General features: G+C 42.8%; 1 protein-coding gene across 1 annotated transcript in view; it reads right to left on the bottom strand.

The window, feature by feature from the left end:
• GTF2A1 (general transcription factor IIA subunit 1) overlaps positions 1–23,563 on the bottom strand; it is a 28,089-nt gene extending 4,526 nt beyond the window's left edge. Inside the window, exons 1-8 of the mRNA XM_005232051.4 lie at positions 23,261–23,563; positions 15,899–16,000; positions 13,977–14,187; positions 11,402–11,466; positions 9,151–9,226; positions 7,191–7,324; positions 6,120–6,440; positions 3,923–4,012 (exon numbers count right to left, since the gene is read on the bottom strand). Coding sequence (XP_005232108.1) covers positions 3,923–4,012; positions 6,120–6,440; positions 7,191–7,324; positions 9,151–9,226; positions 11,402–11,466; positions 13,977–14,187; positions 15,899–16,000; positions 23,261–23,290 — 1,029 coding nt within the window. The 5' untranslated portion in view covers positions 23,291–23,563. The remainder of the gene's footprint in view (positions 1–3,922; positions 4,013–6,119; positions 6,441–7,190; positions 7,325–9,150; positions 9,227–11,401; positions 11,467–13,976; positions 14,188–15,898; positions 16,001–23,260) is intronic.
• Between the last annotated feature and the right edge of the window lie 2,121 nt (positions 23,564–25,684).

Below are 25,684 nucleotides of genomic sequence, written 5' to 3'. Positions count from 1 at the left end.
GCTTTATACTTGTAATGTTAGAGTTGGACTCCGGGTTACCAAAAGTTTCAGTTTTGGTTAAAAGGCAAGCAGAATATTTACATAGTTTTCAGCCTGAAAATCTCTGTGGTACAAAATATGCAAGCTGATAAGAGAATATATGTACTAGACTTATATTCTAGAATTTCTCCTCAATGGTGAGTCATTGCATATGATCTGTGTTCCAGTTCTCACTGTGAAGCATCAAGTGAGAGAAGTAACATGTCCAGTATTGGGAATGATGGCATGAATCTTCAATTTTAACCTACTGTCTTCCCAATTAAAGTATGGGCCCTTTTAAGGCTTTGTTTGAAAGAATTTTTTGATATTAAACTGTGAGATCAGTCAAGCTATTTGCAACAACCCAAGAAATACTACGACAGAAAAAAAAAAAGTATCTTAGAATCATAGAATGGGTTGGGTTGGAAGGGACCTTACAGATCATCTGGTTCCACACACCCCCCGCCATGGGCAGGGGCACCTTCCACCAGCCCAGGTTGCTCCGAGCCCCATTCACCCTGGCCCTGAACACTTCCCAGCGATGGAGCATCCACAGCTGCTCTGGGCAATCTGCTCCAGTGCCACACCACCCACATAGAAGGGGAAAATAAAATATTAAAAGAAGTTTTATTCGTATTCTGTTTACAAAAATATTCAATACAAAAGTAACTTCTTTCTTCATGCCCATTCCCAAAAAGATACTACCTGACTACAGGAAGCAGGCCGACCAATGTGGTGAAGGAGATCAGAGAAGACACAAGGAAAAGAAACAGCTGTAGTATTGGAAGACTTCAATTATCTTATGCTTCCTGAGCATAACATCAACGTGCAGCACTGAGGGTGTTTTAGATACTATACAGCCGAGTCCTACTTCACAGAGAAACTAAGTCAAGAACCCACAAAACACACAATCCTTTTGTGGGTCCAAGACGGTGTTGTACAGGGCTTAAGTCAGAAAAATATCACCAGCACTAACAACAAATACACAAGACAAACATTTTTCCAAGGGTAATACATCGTTGGTAAATCCACTAGAAGGGTGTTCTACCGAATTTATGTTCTTATGTTTAATTTAAAAATAAAGGAAACTGAACAAGATTCAGTCTGAAAGTAGAATAGTAAATTTTGCAACCCCCCCCCCCCCTCCAAAAAAAAAAACCAACCCAAACCAAAAAAAAGAAAACATATACTGTAAGCACAGAGCAGATAAATACCTGCCACCTATCAAACAGGGCATCCAAAAGAGGAAAGACCACAAGTACAATTAAGAAGCAGAACAGCAAGGTATTCAAAGAAAGCAAAGATCCTTCAGAAAGCTGAAATGTTGTCCAAAGAGTAAAAGATTATCATAAACTTTTGCAAATAAAACATAAAAATGTAATTACGCAATCTAAAAATGTTAAGAAAATTTTACAAAGGGCATAAACCCAAGGAAACCTCATTGCAAGGACAGAAAGTTTCACCATCTACTACACAGTGGTATAGGAAAAAAAAAAAAAAGTAAAGTAGCACCAGAACAGATATGACCATAGCACTCAATCTATTATTATTATTGTTGCTGTTATCGTTGTTATAATTGTTGTTTATGTTGTTGTTATTATTATTATTGTTGTTATTATTGTTTGGTCTGTGTTCACTTTAAGCTAAAAAGTCGGTGGCATCATCAAAGAAATGAACAAGGAAAGGTCTGGCTTATATACTCTACTTGCCCTTCCAAATGCCATTCCACAAAAATCCCTCATCAGAACCATCTGAGCTGTCATGAGGTAAGAAGGAAGGTCCTCGGATGAATAAGTAACTGAATAAAGATGGGGAAAAAAGGGTAAGAACACTGTTTTACAGTGAAATGAGATCATTCCAGAAGAGATTTGTGCTAGCTGGAGTCTGCATGGTTTAAGAATTCACTAATCATCTGGAAAATGACAAAACGTCTCTGATGATACAAAAGAACAGCTACTGACGAGCTGCAGAACGATGTTACTGCCCTAACTCATTGTGTAGTAGAACAATGGTGGCATTTAATGTATATGAAGGTAGCAAGGATGGAAAAAATTCCAACTTACATGGATAGAAAAAACAATGGGTGTGAGTGGACAGTTACAAGTCAGGGACAAGATCCCAGTGTTCAAAGACTTTTCCATGAGAACATCAGCTCTGTGTTCACGAACTAACTACTGCAGAACATTGCTACACCACTTAAACTGTAGGTTCACCCGTGTTACGGATAGCTTGATCCTTCCTCAACCTTATCTACCTGTATCAAGTAAGATACAGAAGAATAAAACAGATCTGGAGAACACAAGTAAGAATAATCACGTTTGGACAGATGTACAAATAACAGCCAAGCGAAACATAGCTCTGATTTCAAAGAGGTGATTGAGGATGGTTATGGTGGTCTGCAATATCATAAAAGGCACCAAGAAAGAAAGAGGAAACTTCCAAATACAGAACTAGGAATTATGGTATGAAACTAATGGGTTAAAAACGAGGTAATTCTTCAAACATCACATAATTCATTTATGAAGCTCCTTGTCACAAGACAAAGTTTACAAGGATTCAGAAAAGAATCAAATTAATTTCTGTCCAATTAAGGAAAAAACCCTCCTCACAGAAGGATGGTGAAATCCTCCACATGAGCATCACTACTTGTTTGCCCTTGTTTCATTGTCCCAGAGGCACCCACGTCAGCTGACGCAGGACACTGTGCACGAGGGGACTCTGCTCAGAACAAGTGAGCTGATCCTGTACATTTTTATAGAGACAAACTGAACCACAATCGTTTGATAAGTGATGAATTCCTTTCAGAGCGCTTGGCACTAGGGGTTAACGATGGACACTGTTCCCTACTGGGTTCACATTCTTAACTTTTAAGAGGGTGAGGAATTCAGAGCAGTTCATGTTGCTCAGCTTTAGCAGCTCCTAACAAGCTTTCCCTGAGAGCTGTTTTGAGGTCCCTCACTATCCTCAGGAACTGCCTCAAAACTAACAAGTTTTGGACTGCAGTCTGGAGGAGACAGATGGCTGGAATGTAGATCCTGACAGGACTTCCCTGTATCTTGAATTCTCTGTTGAATCTGATGACAAGCCTAAGCAGAGTCTGGGCATAACTGAAGATTTTTCTAATCAAGCCATTCTACATCATGTAGGAGTTTTTATTCAATAAGCTTACAGCTTTTTTCTGCTTTAAAAAAGATCATTACTCATTGTAGTCCAATTAATCTAACACAGGAAAAGAAAGAAAATCCACACTAAATAATCTTTCTGCATGTTACCACAGTAAAAGGGTGTCCAATATCCTCCAGACGTTTAAAACAATTCCAGACATGGATGAATCCTTTTATAACCCAGGGCAAATGTGCAAGAAGAAATTAGTCATTACAGAGGAGGCAAGACAGTTCAGCAGAATTTAAAGCAAAATAAGCAAGTGTTCCGCATTGCCATTACAGTAAAGAATGCACAGCACAGAGCGAGCCTTCTCCTGCGATAACTATCCTGTCATCAAGAAGAGGTTATTTTTAGTGATCACGGAACAGTTTTCCACAAGTCTAAATCATAACGACTGCTTCTTTCATTCATGGCTACAGCAAATGTAGAAACTTGCTTATAATAGTTCGCTTCTCCTGAACCTAGAGGACTGACCTTTTGTTAAAGGTCACAAAAAGACATGATGAAGAAAAAGAAAATGCAGCCAAATTTTTCTAAGCTTTACTCATTACCAAGTTTAGTACAAATATGTCCCGCAAACCAGTTTTAAAAACAAACAATCGCTAATTCTTATATTACCATTCACATTATCATCTTTACAGATCTACCTGTACTTTACAGTCACAAATACTTTAAAATTACAACTTGATAGCAAGAACAGAGGAAGTAGAATTCTTGGATTCTGTTCCGGAGAGATTACCTTGTCATACTGGCACACAACAACGTTTTCTGTATCAAACAGTTCTTGTCCTTCCTCATCACTCACATCATCTTCACTGTTAAGAGGCTCCTGAAAGAAACACATGATGCAAAAAGTTACGCTGTTTAGTGCGATCAGAGCTGTTACCTTGATTACTCACATGAGGCTACAGTCTTGTCTATGAACTACAGGAGCTAAAACGCATCTGAGACAGGAATATTAGGCTTTCCAGCAGAGGGCTGATATACATACACTTCCTTCCTGCCCTGCATCCTGAGAAGACATCCTTACCAACTTCAGTCTGGACCTTCAGTGTCCAGGCCAGATTCCAGGCGCTGCAGCCTTCTGGCACCACAACCATTCTTGCTCCTTTACTGTAAATGTTCTGGTGCTTGCAATTTGTCTTTACAAAAAATTTATCATTATGCAGATTTTCATTTTTCTATAGCATCTAAGCAGTGGAAAGGTGACGTTAGTCACATCACTCCCCATGTGCCAAAAAAACCAGACACTCCATGACCTAGTCACACTTGATGTACCACAAACAGAAACAGACCTCAACACATGCAGAAACATGGAGGGGGAAAAAAAGGATGGTTTAAGATGATCTGGCATAGACACACCCAAAATAACTTCTCCAGAGCTCCTAGAACGCATTTTCATGTTCCTTAAAAATTACTTTCATTTTTAACTCTTTCTGCTAGCATTCTGTTCCAGCAGAAATTTGATGTTGTTTTTTTTTCATCTCACGTACATAACAAACATTTCAAATGCTAAAATAACCTATAACAAATGCCGAACAACTTTTCTAAGTCTCCTGTATGATCGTCATCTTCCTACCTATTTCCAAATATGTAAACTACCCTGGAGGAAACGCTAGTGAGAGAAGAAAAAGGTGTCCTAACCATCCTAATTCCTTCCAAAGTAATGCTGTAAGTGATTACAAAAACTTTACTCATTAAGTAACAGCTGATGAACAAACGTAGCAAAACCAACACGAGATCTCTGGCATGCTAATAATGAAGTCTTAGCATATAAAAAAAATCCCCAAGAACGCTAGCATTAAGGCACTGTTAAAGAACATTTAACATTTAAGCATGATGACCTATACTTAATAAGGCAATCATTAAGACATTCAAACTGACATCAATGCTGATCAGTATTATGGAAATGCGATGTTGTAATGGAATACTGTTAGACACCACTGTAGATGTGCTACAGAAAACTCCATTTTAACTCCTTGATAAAAATTAGAAGTTCTACCTGCATATACCGCGAGTGATACAGACTGTGAAATGCTACATGTGCTCCTCATTATTGGCATTTTAAATGGAATCTTAAAATAACTGGAAAGGCTGCAGAGAACTATGGAAGTGAGCTGACAGTTCAAAATGTAATGTAGGGATAGATTTAGGGAGTGCCAAGTTACCTGTCAGAGACTGAAATAACAGTACTTTTAACCAACACACACAAACACTGTTGGGGTTTTTTATTTCTTATTCTTTTGAGGCTTTTTGGTGCAACACACCAAACCTTAGTTAAGAACCACTGGCTCAAGTCCAAAACCAAGCAAATTCAAAGCCTGAATTAAGCACATATTGTTAAGAATCCAGCAAGTTATGAAGAACATACGCTTCTGTTCCTATCTCCTGATTTAATTAAATCAAGGTCAGATGGGTTTCTGGAAGGTGCTTTATAATCAAATTTGAGTTCTCAGGTTTGTTCTAGTGTCACAGAAAGCAATGGAATAGTCGAGAAAGATACAGGTCAGACCCCATCTAGTGGTCCCCGCAGCAAACTAAATACATGCTCTCCCTTTTGTCAATCTTCCCAACAACTTGCTTTTGTACGCGCTCAGTCCCAAGTGGAGTCAACCGTTTGTTTGTTTCATAATTTCATGGCTAACCTCTCCATAACATCAGAAATATTACTGCTGAAGTTTTCAAAAAGCCATTCATGACAATGAACAGGTTCTACTGCGTCCCCAACGTTCCCCCACTGCATTTCAAGGTTCTTTGATAATACAGTTTCCACAACTTCAACATGGGAAATAAAGAACTTGAAGTACAAGGACAAAAGTTGTATTCTCAACATTACTGGGATATAGTATAATTTGAAACATGTAATTTTCTTTCAAATTTTGCAAAAAAATCGAACACAAGCATGCCCCAGTCTTATGAAATAATGTTAAGTTTACCTCTTCAACTTGGCCATCTTCACCCCCATCTTTTTCTTTGTCTTCCTCTTCATCATCATCATAGTCTTCTTCCTCATCTTCTTCTTCTTCAGAAGATGTGTCCCCTGCTCCATCAACTTGGAGCACGAGTGGTGCTTGCGGTTGTGCCTGTTGTTGTTGTGGTTGCTGCTGACCAGCTGCAGGAATCTGTGCTTGAGCTGGCGTAGGGGCAGCCACTGTTGTAGGTATGACTTGTGTTTTATTTCCTGTAAACAGGATCTGCTGGGGCTGAATAATCACTCCTGTCTGCTGGGAAATCCCTCCAGGAAGAGGAGCCAAAACCTGATGGAATATCATTGCAAGTACTGTGGCTGCTAACGGAACAAGACTACCACATCACTTATCAAAAACAATTAAAGCATTATCAATCTGACTTGCACTAATCTTCAATAATATACCTTCTTTCGCTACTCTGTTTGTTTTCTGCATTTTGCATTGCTAAATCTAAGAAAACCTACTGTCTTTCCATCCTAAAACACTAGCACTACCATCACACTTGAATTCCAAGTAGAGCAGAAAAACTGTTCAAATTCAAGTAAAGATTATTTTCAAACCTTTTCTATAAAACATTTAACTTTCAACTCTACAAATTGTTATTCATGCTTTACACTGCAGAACTGTGACACAAGGCTAAATTCAATGCTTACACAGTCTGGACTCAGTTGACCTTGTAGGTGAACAAAAATCCTTGTGTGTTTACTACTAAAATAACCAAGGCAGGTGTGCATGTTTCATTTAGGTATTTTCTTCTACATGTTCTGTGACACTGAATCGTTTTAACCAATATGCATGTTTTTTAAAGGATGTATACTAGGATTATGCACATAATATAGTTGTCATCAGGGGATGCATGGAAGAAATTCTAAACTGCAGACAGAATTCGGCAAGAATAAAAGTGACATTGAAAATGACATTTCAAAATTAGTTTCTAAAACCACACTTATTAACACAGTTCTTTTTGTGTGGTTTTTGTTTTTTAAATTACTATAAAGTTTTTCTTTCAAGTGTACCTATTCAAAAATTTTTCTTTACCTGCTGTATAACAGGTGCTGGTACTGCACCAGGCTGCATTTGCGGTATCACCTGCTGCTGTAGAACAACAGGCTGCTGTGGTTGAATGATATACTGAGCTCCATTTGCAGTTCTAACTACTTGGAGGATCTGGCCTGTAATAAAATAATTATCAAATTAATCAAATGTAGAAATTCACTTTTTAAATTATCTTAGTTTAGAAGCTTGTTTCCCTGAAGAACACCAATGACAATTAAAGGAGAGCCATTTCTGTTTCACTTTTGTGAGTGAAAAGATACTATGCTACAGTAGCTGTGTCAGAAACAAAGAACTAATAGGATTGTTTACCATCTAAATACCATCATGAGGTATGCAATCCAAAAATAAATTTGCATATGCAAGCCAAAGTGTAATCCTTTAACACAGCACAGCATTTTAAATATTAGCTCCCACTTATGAACATATCTCATGTTTCATAAGATAGATTTTTACAGAGAGAAAGACAAAGGAACACATACCAAAATAGGAACACAGGTATTCACACCACAAAAATTCTACCCGCTGGTAACACTGGTATTTCCAGGGTCCTGTCAGACGATGTCCCTTCCTCAGATCCATTTCCCTCCAATCACCACATTACAAGAAATTCCTCTATGCGTAACTTTCTTTGCAATATTATTGCGCAGTCGCCTTTTGGAAAAATCTGTCCTTATTATCCACCTCTCCTTTCTGTTCCCATAATGCCTGCACTCTATATCCTTTTATTATCCTGTAGCTTTATCATTTTATACTTTTCCTCACTTCACAAAAGTCATCTAAAACTCACACACCTTTGGAGATGGCCTCTGACTCAGACAAGCAAAAGCTAAGACATATTCCAACATTAGGTTTTCACACTTCTAATCAGAAAGATGGAGAAGGAGAAGAAACTAAACTACATAATCCTGAACTTCATAAGTTTCCCTCAAAGATAGATTTTTTTCCTGTTCTCCCGCCACAACAATATGTGAAGTCCTATTTACCAAAATAACTATGCATATCTGAAGGAACCAACTATCCCAGCTCCTTGTCTAAGAAAACATACTATAAATACTTGTAAGGGGGAAAAAAAATTATGACCATAAGAAAAGTAACAAATATGAGCTGCAGATCATTCTATGCTATGACAAACACAGATTTGCTTCCTTAAAAATTGGGAAGAATTTCTAGAACAGCTACACATTTAAGTCTTGTTTCAACCATATATCTATTAAACATTGAAATGTTAAAAGCGGGGAGGTTAAGTCTCAGGTGATTCTGAGCAGACTAGATGAATTGCTCTGGCAAAAACAGCAACTGATTCTAGAAAATGAGGTTTCTCAGATCTTCTTTTACTCTTCACACAGAACAGATCTAGAAAAAGCAGCGTAACACAGAAGTACATGAAGCATCAAATATGCTGTTCATAAAGTAACATCTAATAATATTCTAAATGGACAGCACTACAATATTTAAAAATGATAAATCTAAAATAAAATTAGCATTGCCAGCAAAATTAGAAATTCCACTGAGTGTGCTTAGCTGGTACGAGTAACCTGAAGATATTCCTCATCTGAATCCACAGATGAAGCGATCCTGCTCTTTTATAACCAGTCTAGTATCTGTGCTCAGATCATGCATCGCAAAGCTCAGGAATACGCCAAGGGGAGAGACAGAAATGCCTGCCTTCTTGCTTCATGTGCTTCTGTGAGAAGCCGGGGAAACTTGCACCAAATCTAACCCACACCACCATTAGGTCAGAACCACAAGGTTCCTAAGACCAGCAAGTCAGTGAGCAAAAGAATCCAGGAGTCCAGCAAAGAGGTTGCACTACCTTTTAGAGGTGGATTCCCAGGTTCTGCTTTTTAACAATATACTGCAGGGAGTAAAACCCCCAGTTTCTCGCCCCCAGCACCCTCAAAACCATTGAACCATTGTTGGATCTCAATGTTAAGACAGTTACCTGAATTTGTAAGTATCTGCTGAACAGGAGTAACGCCAGCAGGGAGAGCCAATGTAGCTGCAGTGGCTGCAGCACTCTGAAATACAAGAAAAGCTTTTTAACCACAGACATTAGTGTTTCATCTCACAACACACTGCCTGAAAATATGTACCCTTTTACTGCCGTTTACAACGTTTGCACACAAGTTTCTGCAGCTATTGAAATGCGGTCATTAATCAACTGCACATTATACGACACACAAAAATTATCTTCCTTCTTCCTTAGTAGGAAGAAAGTTGAAGCAACAATCACTAAGTGTCATACCTTAACCCAGCTCCATGTGGTTTCTTGGTTTATCTGCAAGCTCAGCAGATTTTTTTTCCTCCTCTGCCAATCTAATAGAGTCCAACACTGGAATTGCTCATGTGGCAATTTTACTTACACTTTTTTCAAAGCAGCTAAAGATACGAGCCCACAAATCTGAAGAAACATAAGGTACTGAAGCAACAATCATGTCTGCCTGTCTTATTTTCACAAGGAGTAGTAATCAGGTTTGCACTTTTCTTCACTCTGTAAATGATTTGCATTTCAAGTCCCACATACACAGCTCTCCTGAGTGAATATACGCACACAGTGTACACTGACTGTTCACAGAATGACTGATTTTTTTCTCTCAAGACAGCTGGTTAGAAAAGAAAGCCGAAGATTCAAAATGGGTAATGATTTGAACTTACAAGGAAACTGAATTCCAACATCCATCACGGGAGATCTGAACACAAAAATCTGCATTAGGTCCCTAACTCGCAGAGGGAGATGGACTTCTCCAGAGGGCCTCTCCCTTTCGAGGGCGTAACTGGAGCTGTCTATGGAAAAGCCTCCCTCTCCCTGCTAGAAGGGAACCATGGCCGATGACTCTGCTACTGAAGGATTTAAACTTTATTACTGAGCAGAGCACGTATTTCCTGTTGGTAAGAAACATGATCCCCCCCATATTGGCTGGTCAATACAGTCATTACAACTGCCAAAATTAGGGATCGCCAAACAAAACTGAAAAGCACTTGTCTGCATCCTCAGGTCCCAGACAAAGGCAGGCGAATAAACTCTCATCGCTCTCTGCCTTCCAGGGGATTCAAGGTCTGTCAGATCCATTCTTTAATATCAACTTAAATGTTTCTAATAAATTCACACAATAATTCCAAATCAATTCTGTAGCTATTTACTGAACAGCAGCCTTCTGCAGCGTACAATTCATCTACATTTTGACAGCAGCAGAGCTTTAAAAGCATGGCATTCATTTTCGCAATACCCACCACCACGAAGATCTAAACTGAATGAGACAGAAGAAGAATGTTTAACTGTTGGGACTTGGAAGTTAAAAATCACACTGAAATGGCTGTAAAACATGTAAGAAAAAGGCAGACATTGATGTGCTCTCAGCCTCTTGAGTAAATCACTCTAAGTAACGAAGTTCAGGTTCTTTCCTGTAGTAAGGTCAGCAGGTAACAGCAATGTGAAGGCTAAAAAAGCTGCTGCAGCTTTGACAAATCATGAAACTTTGTTTCATGTCCTTTTACCCTAAAAGTCATAGGAATATAACGAAGTCTGGTGTTAATATACATTTTAACTTGTATTAGCTGTTGTTATCAGTGCCTTCTTGCAAGCATTTTTTTTTTTTTTTTTAATTAAGTCATAATTTAAATTATGCGTTTAAAGCAAGATAAGATAACCAAAATCAACCTCTGGAGATAAAAACTGCAAGAAAAGTGTAAACGAGTAGACTCCATTTTAAATGCTATTATGGAATCAGTGAATCAAATTAACGTGATCAGAAAAGATGGATGTGAATTGCTAAATAATCTCTCATTTGATACAAGCTGAAGTTTCAGAGTAGTTGATACTTTTTCCTGCATCTAACACAGTATGCTTCCATCAGTTAACAGTGCTGTGTTGGTATATGACAAACACATCGTCATGCAGATTCATACTAAAAGTATTCCAATTTCTGATTAAAAATAAAAAAGTTTTGGTTAAACACAATTAAGGCAGAGGATCAAGGTAAGTCCTACATTTGTTGTCAAAACTGAAGTCCTGGATTACTGTTCCTAGATTGTCAGTGCAGCAGCAAAACTCAGAAAGATGGCAGACAGCTTTACCAATGTGTTCTACACCACTTTTCAGCATCTGACAACTAATGCCAGATTTGTGTTTACTATTTATCGAAACAATTTACATAACAACAGTGGGCACATGTATAAACTTCTGCTTTTCTTACCATGCCTGATGCATTCATGTGCGGTATCAGCTTGGAATCTGGTACAATAACCTGCTGCTGAGGTGCTAGAAACAAAAAAAAAAAAAACAAACAGCATTTCAAGAAAACTATGCAGCTGGTCTCAAAATAACATCAAAGCCCAAGTAGCTTAGAAAGAACATCACCCAAACATCAGCTGAGCTTCATAACAAAACCAGCTACTAAACAGTCTCTAATCTTAATTAAGTTTTCCTCTCAATACAATACACAACAGCAGCTCTGAGAGATGATACAGCTATTTTGGCTTTAAAGATCTTATGTCAAGGGCTTCAGTTACCCATTCTGACCCCAGGTAAAGTAAGATTCAAACTACCATTTCTGAAATTAACAGTGCTAGTGAAATGTTGATAAACTCGCTGATGTCCAGTAGCAAGAGTTCTCCAAACCCATCAGCTGACAGTGGTTAACTCTTAAAACAGAATTAAGCAAGGGCTGTTGCAAGATGAAGAACATGTTAACAGGATGCAGCAGGTAGCCCGAGTTAGGTCTAGTTAGCAGAGCTGTTAGTGTAAGCTCATGATCTTCACCGTCTTTCTAATTTAGCAGAAGCAGATGAAAGTATGATCAACCCCTGCCCCAAACAACAGAACAGTTTTGGCATGCTAAAGGAAATAGCTAAACTATGCAAACATCTGTTGATCATCTGTAAGTGCAAAAGCATACAAGTCTATGCAACAAGCAGATTGCCAGGGCCAATATCAGTGGCAATAAACTGGGAAACATCAGAGCAATCTGAACAAAGTAATCATTGACAAGATGTTCTCCATCCAGTCCTAGAACCAAGGACACTTAAGAATGCTGGGGATAACTGAAGAGTTTCTGGAAAAGATTCTGGGGAGGGAAGCCCCACAACCTTGCACTGGGATCAGAGGCCATCTCCCCAACTTTCAGGGAACCCAGGGAAGGCCAAAGAGCCCAAGGAAATCTTGTGACCCTGTGCCAGGACCACACACAGGGCAGCAGGAATCACCGTGCCAATCGTCCTGATCTCTCTCTGGGACCGCACCAGGTCACACAAGGAACTACTCTACCACCTCTCCCATGGAACAGGGAAGTCAAGGATATCGTAAAACTGCATGTCTGTGATTAAAGTGCTTTGTATCTTAATTTCATTTAGCCTCCACTGTCATTTGGTCATAAGCCACAACACTGGGTAACAATAACTTGGTTTCAAGTGTATTACTACATATATATAGTAATTTATATATACAGGATCTTATTCATCTCAAGAAGCTAACAAGAGGACAAGGACCTCCATATTAGTGGAGGGAAACCTGGTCAGTACTCACAGCTATTTAGCTAAAGAGCCACTAGAGGCCTTGGCAAGTAGACTTTCCAGGTTCTGCTGACTGGTACTCAAGCTAAAACACCCACAATATTTGAAGCCATGTGTATTTAGGACTCAAACTCAAAATTAATTTTATCCCAACACTTGAAACTGATTTACTTCCAGCCAAAATATTGTAAGAAGAAAAAAAAACACAAATGTAACAAAGCAAAACCAAGAAAAAATCCCAAAACAAACAAACCAACCCCAAACACGCACATGCACACAAAAAAACCCACACCAAAGGAAAAAAAGCCCCAACAAGAGGTTCTTGTCACACTGGTTCTCTTCTGAGTTAATGGTTGGGTTTGGGGGTTGGTTTTTGGGGGGGAGGGGGGCAGGGAAGTCATAGCTACTTCTGTGTCTCTGACAATGTAGGTTCCAATTCTCGAAATCTGATAAAGACTGAAGTCTGTGACTGACTACCACAGATAAATATTTTATGCCACAATGCTAATAGCACACTGAAAAATCAACTCAAGCACTTCACAGGTGGCAGATTTGTTTACACAGCATATTTATCTTAGTTTTCAAATGAAATTGTAATTAGTGGAAATGTTTCCCTTAAATTATTAACAGAAAATACACAAGACAATAATTACAAGAAGCAATACTGTTATGGCTAGCTAAAATACACCTTGAACATCCACACCTACACAGTGTGCAATCTTTTAAGACCACAAAAATACCCAGCCATTACGCTTGTCACTTGAAACTTGTTTAACATGAAAAACCATCTCCCACATATACTCAGACTGTTAATTTTTCACATGATTTTTCACATCCTAACAGCCACTTATGCTGAACAATAATATTTTTTTTAATTAATTTGTTCCTAATGACATTACTATCTCATGACTAAACTGTCAACTGCATATGTATATTGGCTTGAAATTACAGAGCTGCTAATGGGTTTTTTTTACCGAATCTGAAAGTCACGTATTCTGAAAACATTATGTAGCAGAAGACCAAGAGAAGAATTCAGCTTTTCCAAAATCTTCTGAAGAATATGACTTAACACACATACCAAGATATTTTTCACCAAAATAGCTCTCTTGACCCATTAAATAGAGGCAAGTTGATACAAAGTTTAACACAAAGATACAAAGGTATCCATCAGATAAACATGTTGCCCTAGATTCAAAATATGCCAAGAAGTTGGTCTAACTTGAGAGTCCTTTGCCAGAGAGATTAGAGAGTAAGGCTGACCTTGCTGAGATGCTGGAATAAGGACCTGCTGTGGCTGAGACTGCTGCTGCACAGTCTGCTGCGGCTGAGGTTGTGTGTGATGGTGGTGGTGATGATGCTGCTGTTGCTGCTGCTGCTGCTGCTGCTGCTGCTGCACCTGCAATAAAAGCTGCTGCTCTTCTGAATGGAAGCCATCTACAGCCTTGGACTGCATCAGCTTGTTCTCCCACAGCTAATTTGGAAAAGGAAAGAGAAATCTCTGTGTACCATTTTTACTCAACAGGATTTGTAACAATATACAGACAGTATTCTAAAATCAAATTTGTTTTCACTGTTTATCTTGTGCCGTCTACTTAGCCCAAAAAGCCCTTAGGCAAATTCAGACTGAAGAGATAACTCCACAGAGGTAACGTTTTAAGAAGAAGAATTAAATATCCCTTAAGAATTGTCAGTCAAAGCTTAAGCTTTAACATTCTTTCTTTCCTCCTAGTGTGGAAGATTCGTAACAACCCTAACAGAAGCATGAATAAGCTGGTAACTTTTAAACTGGCATTCAAGTTTTCACTTCTCTACCTTCTTTCTTTCTTACCTCTTTAATCACAAAAATAATTACTACAGCTTTCCTCAAGCCATTTCTTCCTGGAGCTCCTCAATAAAAGTTGCTTAAAGACTACTGCCTCGTAACACACTTCAACAGAAACTACCAGTATACCTAAGATAATGCCTCTGCACAAGCAATTACACAGTTCCTACCACAGCATCAAATTCAGCTTCTCCAGCCCTTCAGTTCTTAATGTCAGCTGACATGTCTCCCAAGAAAAGCCACAGATACAAAAAAGAAGCTCTTGCAAAAAGACAGCAACACAAGTACCCCGTAACACATCAGAGTCAAAGAGACTACCGGCAGCCAGGACTCCTGATTTCAAACCCTGCTTAGGGCTCCCCAAGCCTTTCTCTTCAATACTTCTTTTCCTTTCTTGTCTCTTTCCTCATTCAATCTTTTCTGACATCACTTGCAGAATACATCTGTGACACATACAACAAGGTGCTTTTCTTATAGCACTCACTCAGTTTCCACCAAGCCAGGTCATGGTTTCATGGGGAAAAAAAAAGTGTTTACCTTTTTACATCTCAAAATTCCTTTCCCATTCCATCCATCTTTTAATACTTCAAAAGTACCGAGTGCAGGACATCCCACTTTCTGAAGAAGCCCTTATTCCACAGCTAAGATTAAGCAGGCACCTACTTTCCCAGTTACCTTTTACTTATTTCTTCCTTTTTATTTTCCCCTGCCTTTTCCCTTCTGAAGTGCTTCTTTTACTCAGGAAGAATTTGAAGAAAGTCCTAGAAGACTCAGCAGAGCTCAGGTCAACATCCTGTCTTACTTCTGGACCCCCAGTAACAGCTGAAACCCACCGTATGTGAAACAACTCTGAATCTGACAGCTTCAGAAAAGGGTGATGCACCCAGTGCAATTTATTACATACCACCCCCCAGAAACAGTACTTCTGCAAACCGCAAACCATACATGCAAAACTCTGACGACACAACTCCTCTTCTTCAGAAAGACAAAAACATCAGAGCAGATGCTATACTTCTCCTGCACAGAAACCTTAAGAATTGTCTGCTTCTAAATTAAACATATTCTCCCTTTTCTTTTTTATAGATAAAATGTTTCGGGGACTGAAATTACACTATGAATTCAGATGCCTGCTGTTAGTTTATGTCAAGTTTGACATGCCAGATTAAGGAAAGTAAACAAGGTGACCAGATTTCTCTATACAGCAGTGTAATTCAAATGGTATGGAGCAACAGAGATGCAGATTAATACAATGCTTAGCTACTTAAAAATTAGTAATTGTCTTGTGTACAACAGTAAGCAGATCTGAAAAAACAATTGTGGTACTGGTCTATTAAAAAAAACTTTTTAAGCTTCAACTTACTGTTTTGAGTTCCATAAGAACTTGTTCATCCACTCCTTCATCCAGAAAAACTTCTCTGACATCATTTATGACATCTTCAATTACAGACCTGTACAATTTAGGCTTTAAAAAACAAAAAGTAACTTTGTTTTGAAAGACATTTATCACTTTAACATTAAAGCAAGATTCCCCCCCCACCCCGCAAAGAAAACAACAAACAAACTTGTGAAAACTCCCTTACAGAATACACTGCATGTTTCTGAGTGAGTAAAATAAAGGAGGGACACAGCTCAAACAAGGAGAAAAGGGAGGGGACTGTTTGCTATCTTTATTGCCGAGATAACTACAGCACAAGAGTTTTCAAGCCACAGGGAGTGTAATTCAAAACAGAGAAAAGGAGATTATTCTCCATTCAGTAAATCTGTTTCCTGCTTGCCAATGGACATACTGAACATGCAAAAATATTTGCACGTGTGCAAAATATTCATGTCAAAGAATGTTAAAAGCCCAAAAGGATATTAGATAAATACAGAGAAAAGAAACTTGTTAGTGCTTGCTAGTTGGAAAGGAACAAAGTACAGCTCAGAATGATCTCAAGCTGAAAACGTTGAAGGCTCAAAAAACTGGAAGCATTCATGTGGATGTCCTGTTCTCCCTTACACATCTGTTTACAGAAACTATTGAAGACAGGGTATTAGGCCAGACATACTTCTGTTTTCAATCAGTACTTATGTTTTCACATTAGGAATTTTTCAGGGGGAAATACTACAAATACATTATTATTCTATTACGCTGATTTCATGCCTGAACTGTCAATGATAAAGTGAACTGTCAATTCACTTCAGGCTGCCAAAATAAGTTGTGGAGTCTCCATCCCCAGAGATACTCAAACGTCATCTGAACACAGCCCTGGGCCATCGGATCTAGGTGGCCCTGCTTGTGCAGGAAGTTGGGCAAGATGACCTCCAGAGGTCCCTTCCAACCTCAATCATTCTGTAAATTTTAAAATGCAGGTACAGTTTTAAAAGGAGAATGTAAATACTTATCCTTACCAATTAAAGCACTAAATTTAATTCAGAGGACCACAGGATAACTACACTACGCACATGCTGTACCTTTTAAACAGTACAGCTTGGACCTCTCTACCTACACGTGAACCTCAACGGTATGTTGGCTGGGTTTAAACATCTGTGCTACTTCCAAGGTAGCGACTACCAGCCCTTAATTAGTAAGTTGATTAGTGTTGATCATTCACTAATTAGCGCTGATCAATCTGCAGCCTGTGAACTGTATATACCTCACTGACCAAGGCTGTTCCTTGGGCCGCGAGCAGACCATTTTAAACTGATCTGAAAGTAGCGACAACTTTCTGCAAGTCCACATCTTTCTCTACCTCGTTCCATAAATTCCTTAAGCAGTAAATCACAAATGAAGCCACGAACACCTCGGATATGCGGTATACATGCAAAACAATCACGCAGCAGGTCTGGCACCCCAGGAGGGCTGTGCCTTTTAATACACATGTAGAAAACCTGCACCAAGCACATGCAGTTAGCCCAGCAGTGCTGGAGCTACACAAATGTACTGCATGCACTTGAAATGTTTATTTTATGCATACGCAGTTGCTTAACGCATCCCAGAAGGGTTGAATTTGTTACAGATATGCTAAAGATTATATTGTACACGTTATGGAATTGTTACGCCTATGTTATGGAATAACGGAGGGGGAATAGCAGCACATGATTTACTAGTACAGGAAAAAGCTGTGTGGCCAATAAGCACCAAGAAAAGCTGAACATCTTTACTTTTGAATGTTAAAACAAAACGCCAAACACACAAACCCAAAAACCTAAAAGAAATGCACTGGTATTGCAAGGGGAGAAAAGAGCCTATTTGGAAGCCTGGAACTAAGTTGTCTGATGGCTGCTTAGTGCATTATGCCCTGAAGTGTTTAAAACAACCTCTGCACTGGGGCATGCTCAAGTGATTTTTCTTACACAAAAGCCAACCAACCAACAAAAACAAAAACGAAAACCAAACCACGGTAAAAGATAAGAGAAAAAGAAAAGCCAGAAAAAACCAACAAAACCCAACATACCCCTCTGTTATTGACCATGCATCAATATTTTGGCAAATGGCATGCTATCAGCATCCTGTTTTTTCATCATTTTACATGTTACCAGTCTGCCACTTTTCAGCTTTAGAACATGCTGCTGCAAATGAAGTAGCTGCAGTGTTAGAATTCATCCTTTTTTCCTTGTCTCTTAAAAAAAACTTTCTGGCCTCAAGTAACAGAGTAAATTTGCCAGCCTTCAAAGCTACATTTAGAGCATCTATACCCAAAATTTAACTTCTCCATACCAGACTACTTGCAGATCTTTTTCTTTCAAAACAATAGTGCACGCTCACCCACCCAGGCTTCAAGCACAGCATTATTTGTGCTTACAGAGACATTGGAAACAAGACTGTCAAAGCCAGACTACTCTTGAGTTCTAGTACTTTAAATCTGTGAGTAACTCAGAAATGCCAAGCATCATTAACAAGATTATTTTTTCACATAGATTTAATTCACAGCAGATGCAAAAAGACATTCTACTTAATGTTATTAAGCCCTATTATTTCTGTAATTGAACAGATTGCGTAAGGTTTATACCATTCAACTAGCGCAGAAATGCTACTTAACCTATTCTGTATAGTGTTCCTTATTGTATTAAAAGCATCTGTTTCTTAATGCCAAAACCACATTCTGCAAACAAACACGCTCAACCTCGCGCACGTGAGTTACTTTCCTTAAGTGAAGAGAACTACCTGTATATCTGAAACTACAATCGAAATACCCTCACAATGGAGACTGCGCTTTCTCCTTAAATCATCTATTAGGTCCACTTTTCTAGTAAAACATATTTTACACAAATAGGTCCTAAAAAATTCCAGCAGCAGTTACCTCCTCCTATCTCCTCAGTCAGGCATTTTTGTGAGGTTTATTCACAAAGCCTCCTCAGCCTATAAAGCCCTAGGAAAAAAATCAACATTCAGATACAACAAACTAACCCGACAGCCCCAACAGTCTGCTTGGGAACGTTTCCTTTTTCCCCTAGGTAGTAAGGGGGGAAAAAAAATTCAAGCAGCAGGATGCTGGTTTCTAAGTGTCCAGCATTCGTTTAGGAAGAGAGCACAAAAAGGAGGGTTATACAATAATAGATGTTCACTCTGCTGTTGATGCAGCGTCCTTCTGCACAACTTCCAGCAGCCCAAGGAGGTGGCTGAGACCCCCTCAAAGGACAGCAACAGCACCACTGGGGTGCAGGGAGCCTGGTGCAATGCAGGTTAACAAAACCACAAGCCACTTGTACATGCACGTCTCTCTCTGCATGAGCCACACGGTGACTGGATCTGAAGATGGGTCAGAATTTTTGGACGCTGTTCTAATCACGCACTATCACAATATATGAAACATTCGTGGCTGTATGATTAGAAGGAAGGGAACAGAGAATAGCTGCACACTTATTTTATGTATCACTCAGAAAAATCCTGTCTAGTTCAAAACAGTCCCTTGTGTACATTCCTGCTGAACATCCAGCCCAGGTGGATGCAGCGATGCCTTCAAGAGCCCTCCACAGCAGAATTTTGAGGAATATCACAGAATGCTTTTTTCCTTATCTCAGCAGAGGCAAATCCAGTAAAATTACAAAACCGCCTTAAGCCCTGGTCTTTAAAAGGAAGCACACTGTATTGTTTTAGATATACACTAAGTGTTGGCTTTAAGCATTATTTATACGATGCTCAAGCTGTTTATACAAACCACCTAAGACTCTGGAGCTGAATGACAAAATTATTTTCATACGCTGCTTACTTAAAAAATAAACATTGGAACACAATTACTGAACAAATCTAAGGATGGGATAGCAGGTGAGTTATGCTTTCCAATAAATCTCTGCATTCAGTAAGAAAAAGCAATGAGAACATAATGGAAACTTTAAAGATTGCTATTAAAATAATCATGCTTTCATCTGGTTTATATTAAAGTGCCTCCCTCATAAAGAGTACATTGCTGTAAACTTCAAGCTCTTTTAAAAGCAAAATACTCAAATCACTCTTCAATAAACACTATTCCAAACACTTACTATAGATTAAAGACAACAATTAAAATTCCTGATTTATTAGATACAACCACAAACACATAGAAGATATTTGAAATCTAGTACTTCCCCCTCTGGGAACATAAGGGAATGATTATATTTCACTTTCTCTGTGCATCTTGTAAAGAAAACTCCCAAGTATGGAGAGACTGCTACAGACATGCACACACACACCCCCCAAATCCGAGGAGCAACCAGCCAGCTATTTTAAGAAATGCCTCATTCCTTTAGGGGCTTAGACTTCCTACATTCCTTCAGTTTCCAGGGTACAAAACCTGCATCTCTCTGTAATTATTACCACAACACCTGGCATTTCAGCAGTTTGGGTTTCCAATAATGAACACATTATGGAGAGAGATACCACAGCACGCTTTGTACATTTGACAGCAGTTTGATCCTGGTTGCTTCTGCAGTTATCCCTGAAATGTCACTAATCTTTCTCCTGTCTGTGCAGTTACAGCTGGAAGCTAGCTGGATGACAGCTAGAAAAGCACACTGTAAAGGTAACTCCTTTTAATCGCAACTACATCAAAGATGCACATAAAAAGAAGTAACACATATAATCTACGTTGCAAGCATGGAAATTTCAGCTGGTTTTGCATTGTCATGGGCTATTACAAAAGAATTACCTTTGTCACCTACAAAATCTTATACTGCCATATGACCGTTAATGTTTTATATTTGTCCTTTATTAGGAAAAACAAACTCCTAGCGATCCCAATTTGATCGGATGCTGACACGATAATATTTAACACACTAGACTGGACATCTAGCTTCCTAAAGTTCTCACCTGGCTACAGGATTTCAAAATGTTCGTATTCATCTTTGGTAATGCCAGGGCAAGCATCCTGATCCTCGCTGCTGAACGAGACCTGAATTTGACAAAGTTGCCCATGTGCTATTTGCATGGCAAGGTTTTAATACTAAACCGAAATATTAGCCTAAAGCGTACCTATTTGAAGTAGGCTCATTCTAAGCTTGGCTTTTGCAATTCCAAACACAGTGTTCAAACACAGACACCTTCCAAGAGAACTTCACGGAAGTTATGCCAGTAGTGAAATACAGCCAAGAGAAAGGAAATCTTGGTTCATTGTTGAATCCAAGATATTTACAAGTAGCTTGGTGATTATTCAATATAGATATGTATATATTTTGCTATTCAGTACTAACTCAGTCAAAAAAGAGAAGCAAAACCTCTGATTTACTGTACAGAAACAGATCCCTTTGTCTTGTAATCAAAAAACGAAGTCAAAAGTTTATAAACAGAAGGACAACTAACAGCTTCACATCACACACGTTTGATATGCATCCTACTGAGTAACTGCCCTGCACGTAATGGCTGACTGCTTTCCTAAAATTTCCCAATACAAAACCTTACAAAATATCAAAGCAACGATGCTACTTTGCAATTGCATGATGCTAAGTTGCAGGCAGGTCTTCAAAATTTCAGGTTTGGAAAGGAAAACTAGGATGCAATTTCTTCTGTGTCGCTGTTCTGTGGCTTGCTAAACATTGCAATGCAACCCAGTATTAGTGAAAATTCTAAAACCTGTGCTCTGCCTGGATTGTTGTAAAGTATTTGTACGCTTCAGTCCACCAAAACACACAGAAATCATTGAGCAGTATTTGCAGCCCACAACCTGTAGGCAGAAGTAATATTAACGTTACTTTTAGGGCGACAGCTGTAGTCAGACCTTGGGAAAGCACCATAAAATCAGCACCACGTCTCTCCTTGACGTACTGGGTAACAACCGCTTAAACTCTTAACTTTCCCCACCCAGGAGAAAAACTACTTCGAAGAGCTTAGGGGAGCACTAGCTCTATGCCGGGGGGGGGGGGGGGGATTAAAAAAAAAAAAAAAAGGGCGGGGGGGGGGGGGGGAAGGAAAAGGTAAACGGTTCCAAAGGCAAGAGAGAGAGGATGCAATGTGTCTTTGTGCAATGCGTAGAAGCACGGTGCCCGGGAGGGGAGCCACCTCCGCCCCCGCCGGAGCGGGGCAGGCAGCCACGGCTGGGCACGGCACGGCACGGCACGGCGGGCGGCCAGAGCCGGCTCGCAGCCCGGCCGGGATGCGAGGGACACGCCGCCCGCCTGGCAGCCTCCGCCGCGGCCGCATGCACCTCCCAGCCCGCGCTCCGCGGCTCGCTCCCTATTTAAAGGCTGATGTGGTGTTTAAATGGAGAGGCGGTGACGTGGGGCTGGAAAGCACCTTCCCATCCGAGCAGAGTCTATATTAGAGAGCGGCAATAGCTCTATATAAACAGGGCAGCCACAGGGAGGAGGAACACAAGGAGCAGGGAGGCAGAAAGGCAGGGGGAAGCCATGATGGATCTGAGAGCCACAAACAAGGGGGCCGAGCCCGCCGCCGGGACGCCGGGTTTGTCTCCTCCAGCGCTTCGGGGCGGGGGGGTCGCGGCCGGGGGGCGCGCAAGGGGGCGCGGAGCGCGGCAGCCGGGGGGGTCGGCGGCCGCGCCGGGCTGTGTGACTGCTTGTGGCGGAACCTCCGTGAGCACGAGTGCAGCAGCCAGCCACCGCCGAGGTGCAGAGAGCACGAGAAGGGACGGGGGGAGGTCTGGGGGTATTTTTTTTTTTGTCTCTTTTTTTTTAAATAAATACTGCCCCGCTCGCCGGAGAGAAGTTGAGGGCTTGGCCGGTCCGGCCGGGCTGGGATAAGTGCTTTGCAACCATCGTCTCCTTCTTACAAAGCAACATAAAATGGCTCCAGCGGAGCCCGGGCGGGCTTCGCCGCCGCCACAAAACCGAAACCTGGCTGGGGCGCCGCTTCCCCTCGCCCCGGGACGGCGGCGGGCCGGGCGGCAGCGCCCGCGCTTCCCCCACCGCTCGCTCCTGCTCTCCCCCTTCCCCGGGCGGCTCCCTCCGGCGGCGGCGCCCCCCACCCGCCGCCCCCTCCCCGCCGGAGCCCCCCAGCCCGCGGGCGGCGGCGCGGCCCCGGCCTTTCCCCCCGCGGGGCCAGCCCCCCCCCCACCCCCCGCGCCCCCCCCGCCCCCCCTCAGCCGCCCCGCTCCCGCCGCCCCCCCTCCCTTCGCCGCCGGGCGCCACAAGTTGGCTCCCCGCCGCGGGGGTGAGGCTGCCCCGCGCCCCCCCCGCCGCCCCTTCCCGCCGGGGGCCGGGGCCGCCCGAGGCGGGCGGCGGGAGGGAAGGGAGAGCGGGGGAGGGGGCGGCCGAGCCCCCTCCGCCCGCGCTGCCCCCGGGGCCCCCCTCACCCCCCCGACCCGGTCCTTACCACGGGGTTTGTGTTAGTCGAGCTCGCCATGTCCCGAGCCCCTCGGGACGCCCCCAACCGCGGGGGGGGAGTCGCCCCTAAAACAACAAAAACCTGCCCGGCTGCGTTCCCCCCAGAGCCCGCGCGTCCCGCCCCGGCTCACGGGCAGACCCCGCGGCCTTGGCCCGGCCTCCTCCGCCGGCCCCGGGGCTGCAGCCGCCGCCGCCAGCCGCCCGCTCTGCCCGCTTCGCCCCTTTATATAGCGAGAGGCGAGCAGCTGCGCGAGCGGCCAGGGCGAGCGGGGGACGCGGGGGGGGGGGGGGGGGCGGCCAGGCACCGCGAGAGCTGCCGGCGAGACCGCGCCGGGCCCGCCGCCGTCACGTGAGGCGCCCGCCCCGCCGCCATGACGCTACCGAGGCGGAAGCGGCCGCGTGAGGCGCTGCCCGCTCCCGCGCAGCCGGGCCCTACCGAGGCGGAAGTCGGGGGGTGCCCCGCCCCGCCCGTGACGTCACGGCGCCCGCCAGGCGGGTCGGCGGCGGCGCTGAGGGGCAGGGCTGGCCCCGGGGTCAGGCTCCGGCCCGGGGATCGCCGTCCCGGCGGGTGGGAGCGGGCCGGGCCGGGGAGGTGGGGAAGGAAGGCGCCTCAGCTCGGCCCCCCGGGAGCCGCCCGCTCGGCGGGACGCTGCCGGCAGGCGCCTGCCTCAGGGCAGAAATGGCGCTTCCCGGCCCGCGGGAGGGGTCCGGGGCCCGGCCCGCTCACCTCCCCTCACAGGCGCTCAAACAAAGGCACCCCGGGCCGTGGGGGCGCTGCCGTGGTCGGAGGCCCCGCGGCGCTTCTGGCCTCCGGCCGGGCGGGCAGCCGAGGCCGGGGCGAGAGAGGCCGCGGAATGAGGATGCCAGCCGTCAGGGCCTGCCCGCGGGAGCACGGCTGTGTTCAGCGGCTGCTCACAGAACCTGCGTAAGAAGTTAGCAGAGCCCCACCAGCTGGCTTAACTCCCGCTTTCCCCTCTCTGTTGCTGTCTCTGCCGCTTTCCCCTCTCTGTTGCTGTCTCTGCCGTTCTCTGCCCTCTTTCTCTCTGGCAGCCTGTTGAGATGCGTAATGCAGGAAGATCTTTTCGACGAGTATTGTTCCACCAGAGTTAACCTCTGCCACCTTCACTCAGTCCTTCTTGGCACAACTGCCAACTCTGCTCATCCCTTAGATCTCCACCAGTATGTCACGTGTTCTAAGTCCCAGTCAAGCATAATGGAAAAATAACATTGAATTCTGACTCGGCATACGAAAGACACAGCAGGTTACATCTCCAACAAACACTGCGATGGTGCAGGCTACGTTTATTAAGTTACCTTTAGCCTGAAGTTCTACCAAGTAACAGGTTCAGGAGCTCTTGCCTGGTACCCTTTGATGGGAAGGAGTTTGTTAGCAGGTACAGGAGACCTTCCCTTCTCCCTTCCCATTCCTCTAAATCCTTCGTTCCTGCAGTAATGAACACCTCCTTCCCTTCTGGAGAGCAGACTTGGTGTAGGGACGTGACTGCTTCGCAGTGGGCCAGCTGACGAAGCCACTGCTCACTGTACATATTGCTGGAGCCCTGGCCAAAACCCAAAAGAGCTTACATTTTACCATTCTCAGCTGCCAAACCCCACCTTTTTGCTGGAGTTTTCCACCTGCGTAGCACAGCTGAACATGACTGAAGAGGGTCTGCCCCCTCAGAAGCCATAATTCATGGTCTGATGAATAAACTGCAGGGCGCTAGTCTTACTTGACTTCTGATGCCTCCCACAAGAAGGTAGTAATTTCTCGCAGAGTTTGTACTTCACTGTGAAGTTAAGCTGCTGAAGCGACTGGCACGCCACCAGGAAGTAATCAGATTGCCATTCATGCCCTTCCTCTTTTTGACACGAGGCACTGGGTAGCTGCAGTTTCCTTCCCTGGAACCCCCTCCGTTTTCCAGAGTGGCTTACTGAAGAGTTAAAAAAATTAACATATGGGCACGATAGCAGTAATGGCTCAGGCTGGTATCACGCTTCCTTCCATAGTTCAGACTGACTTCCCAGAAGGTAAGACCGGTGTGTGCAGCCCTGCCACAGTTTCTCGGTCTCTAATACCAAGCTGCGGTGCAGCACTACAAACCCACAGAGTGCCTCTAAAGAATATTGTTGTGAACAAAATCAAGCCCTCATGAGCAATGCCCCATTGAGTCAGACTAATGGTCCATCTAATTCATGGCAATTCAGCTGCTGCTGGGAGAGAGCGAGCGAGCGAGCCGCTTGCTGAAGTCTGTTCACCTTGTTTTTCCCCAGCATCACAGCTGCCTGCTGTGCTGATGTTAGGGGATTCTACTTCATTTAGCATTTTGTTGAACTGCAACAACATGCTTGTTGGTATATAGTTCAGTAGCAACACTGATAACCTCGATAGCATCAGAAGGCATAAGCTACGTAA

The sequence above is a fragment of the Falco peregrinus genome, chromosome 1 (genome assembly GCF_023634155.1).
Source record: "Falco peregrinus isolate bFalPer1 chromosome 1, bFalPer1.pri, whole genome shotgun sequence".
NCBI classification, from domain to species: Eukaryota; Metazoa; Chordata; class Aves; order Falconiformes; family Falconidae; genus Falco; species Falco peregrinus.
The sequence above is the reverse complement of the archived record's forward strand: the minus strand, read 5'-3'. Positions and strand labels throughout refer to the sequence as shown.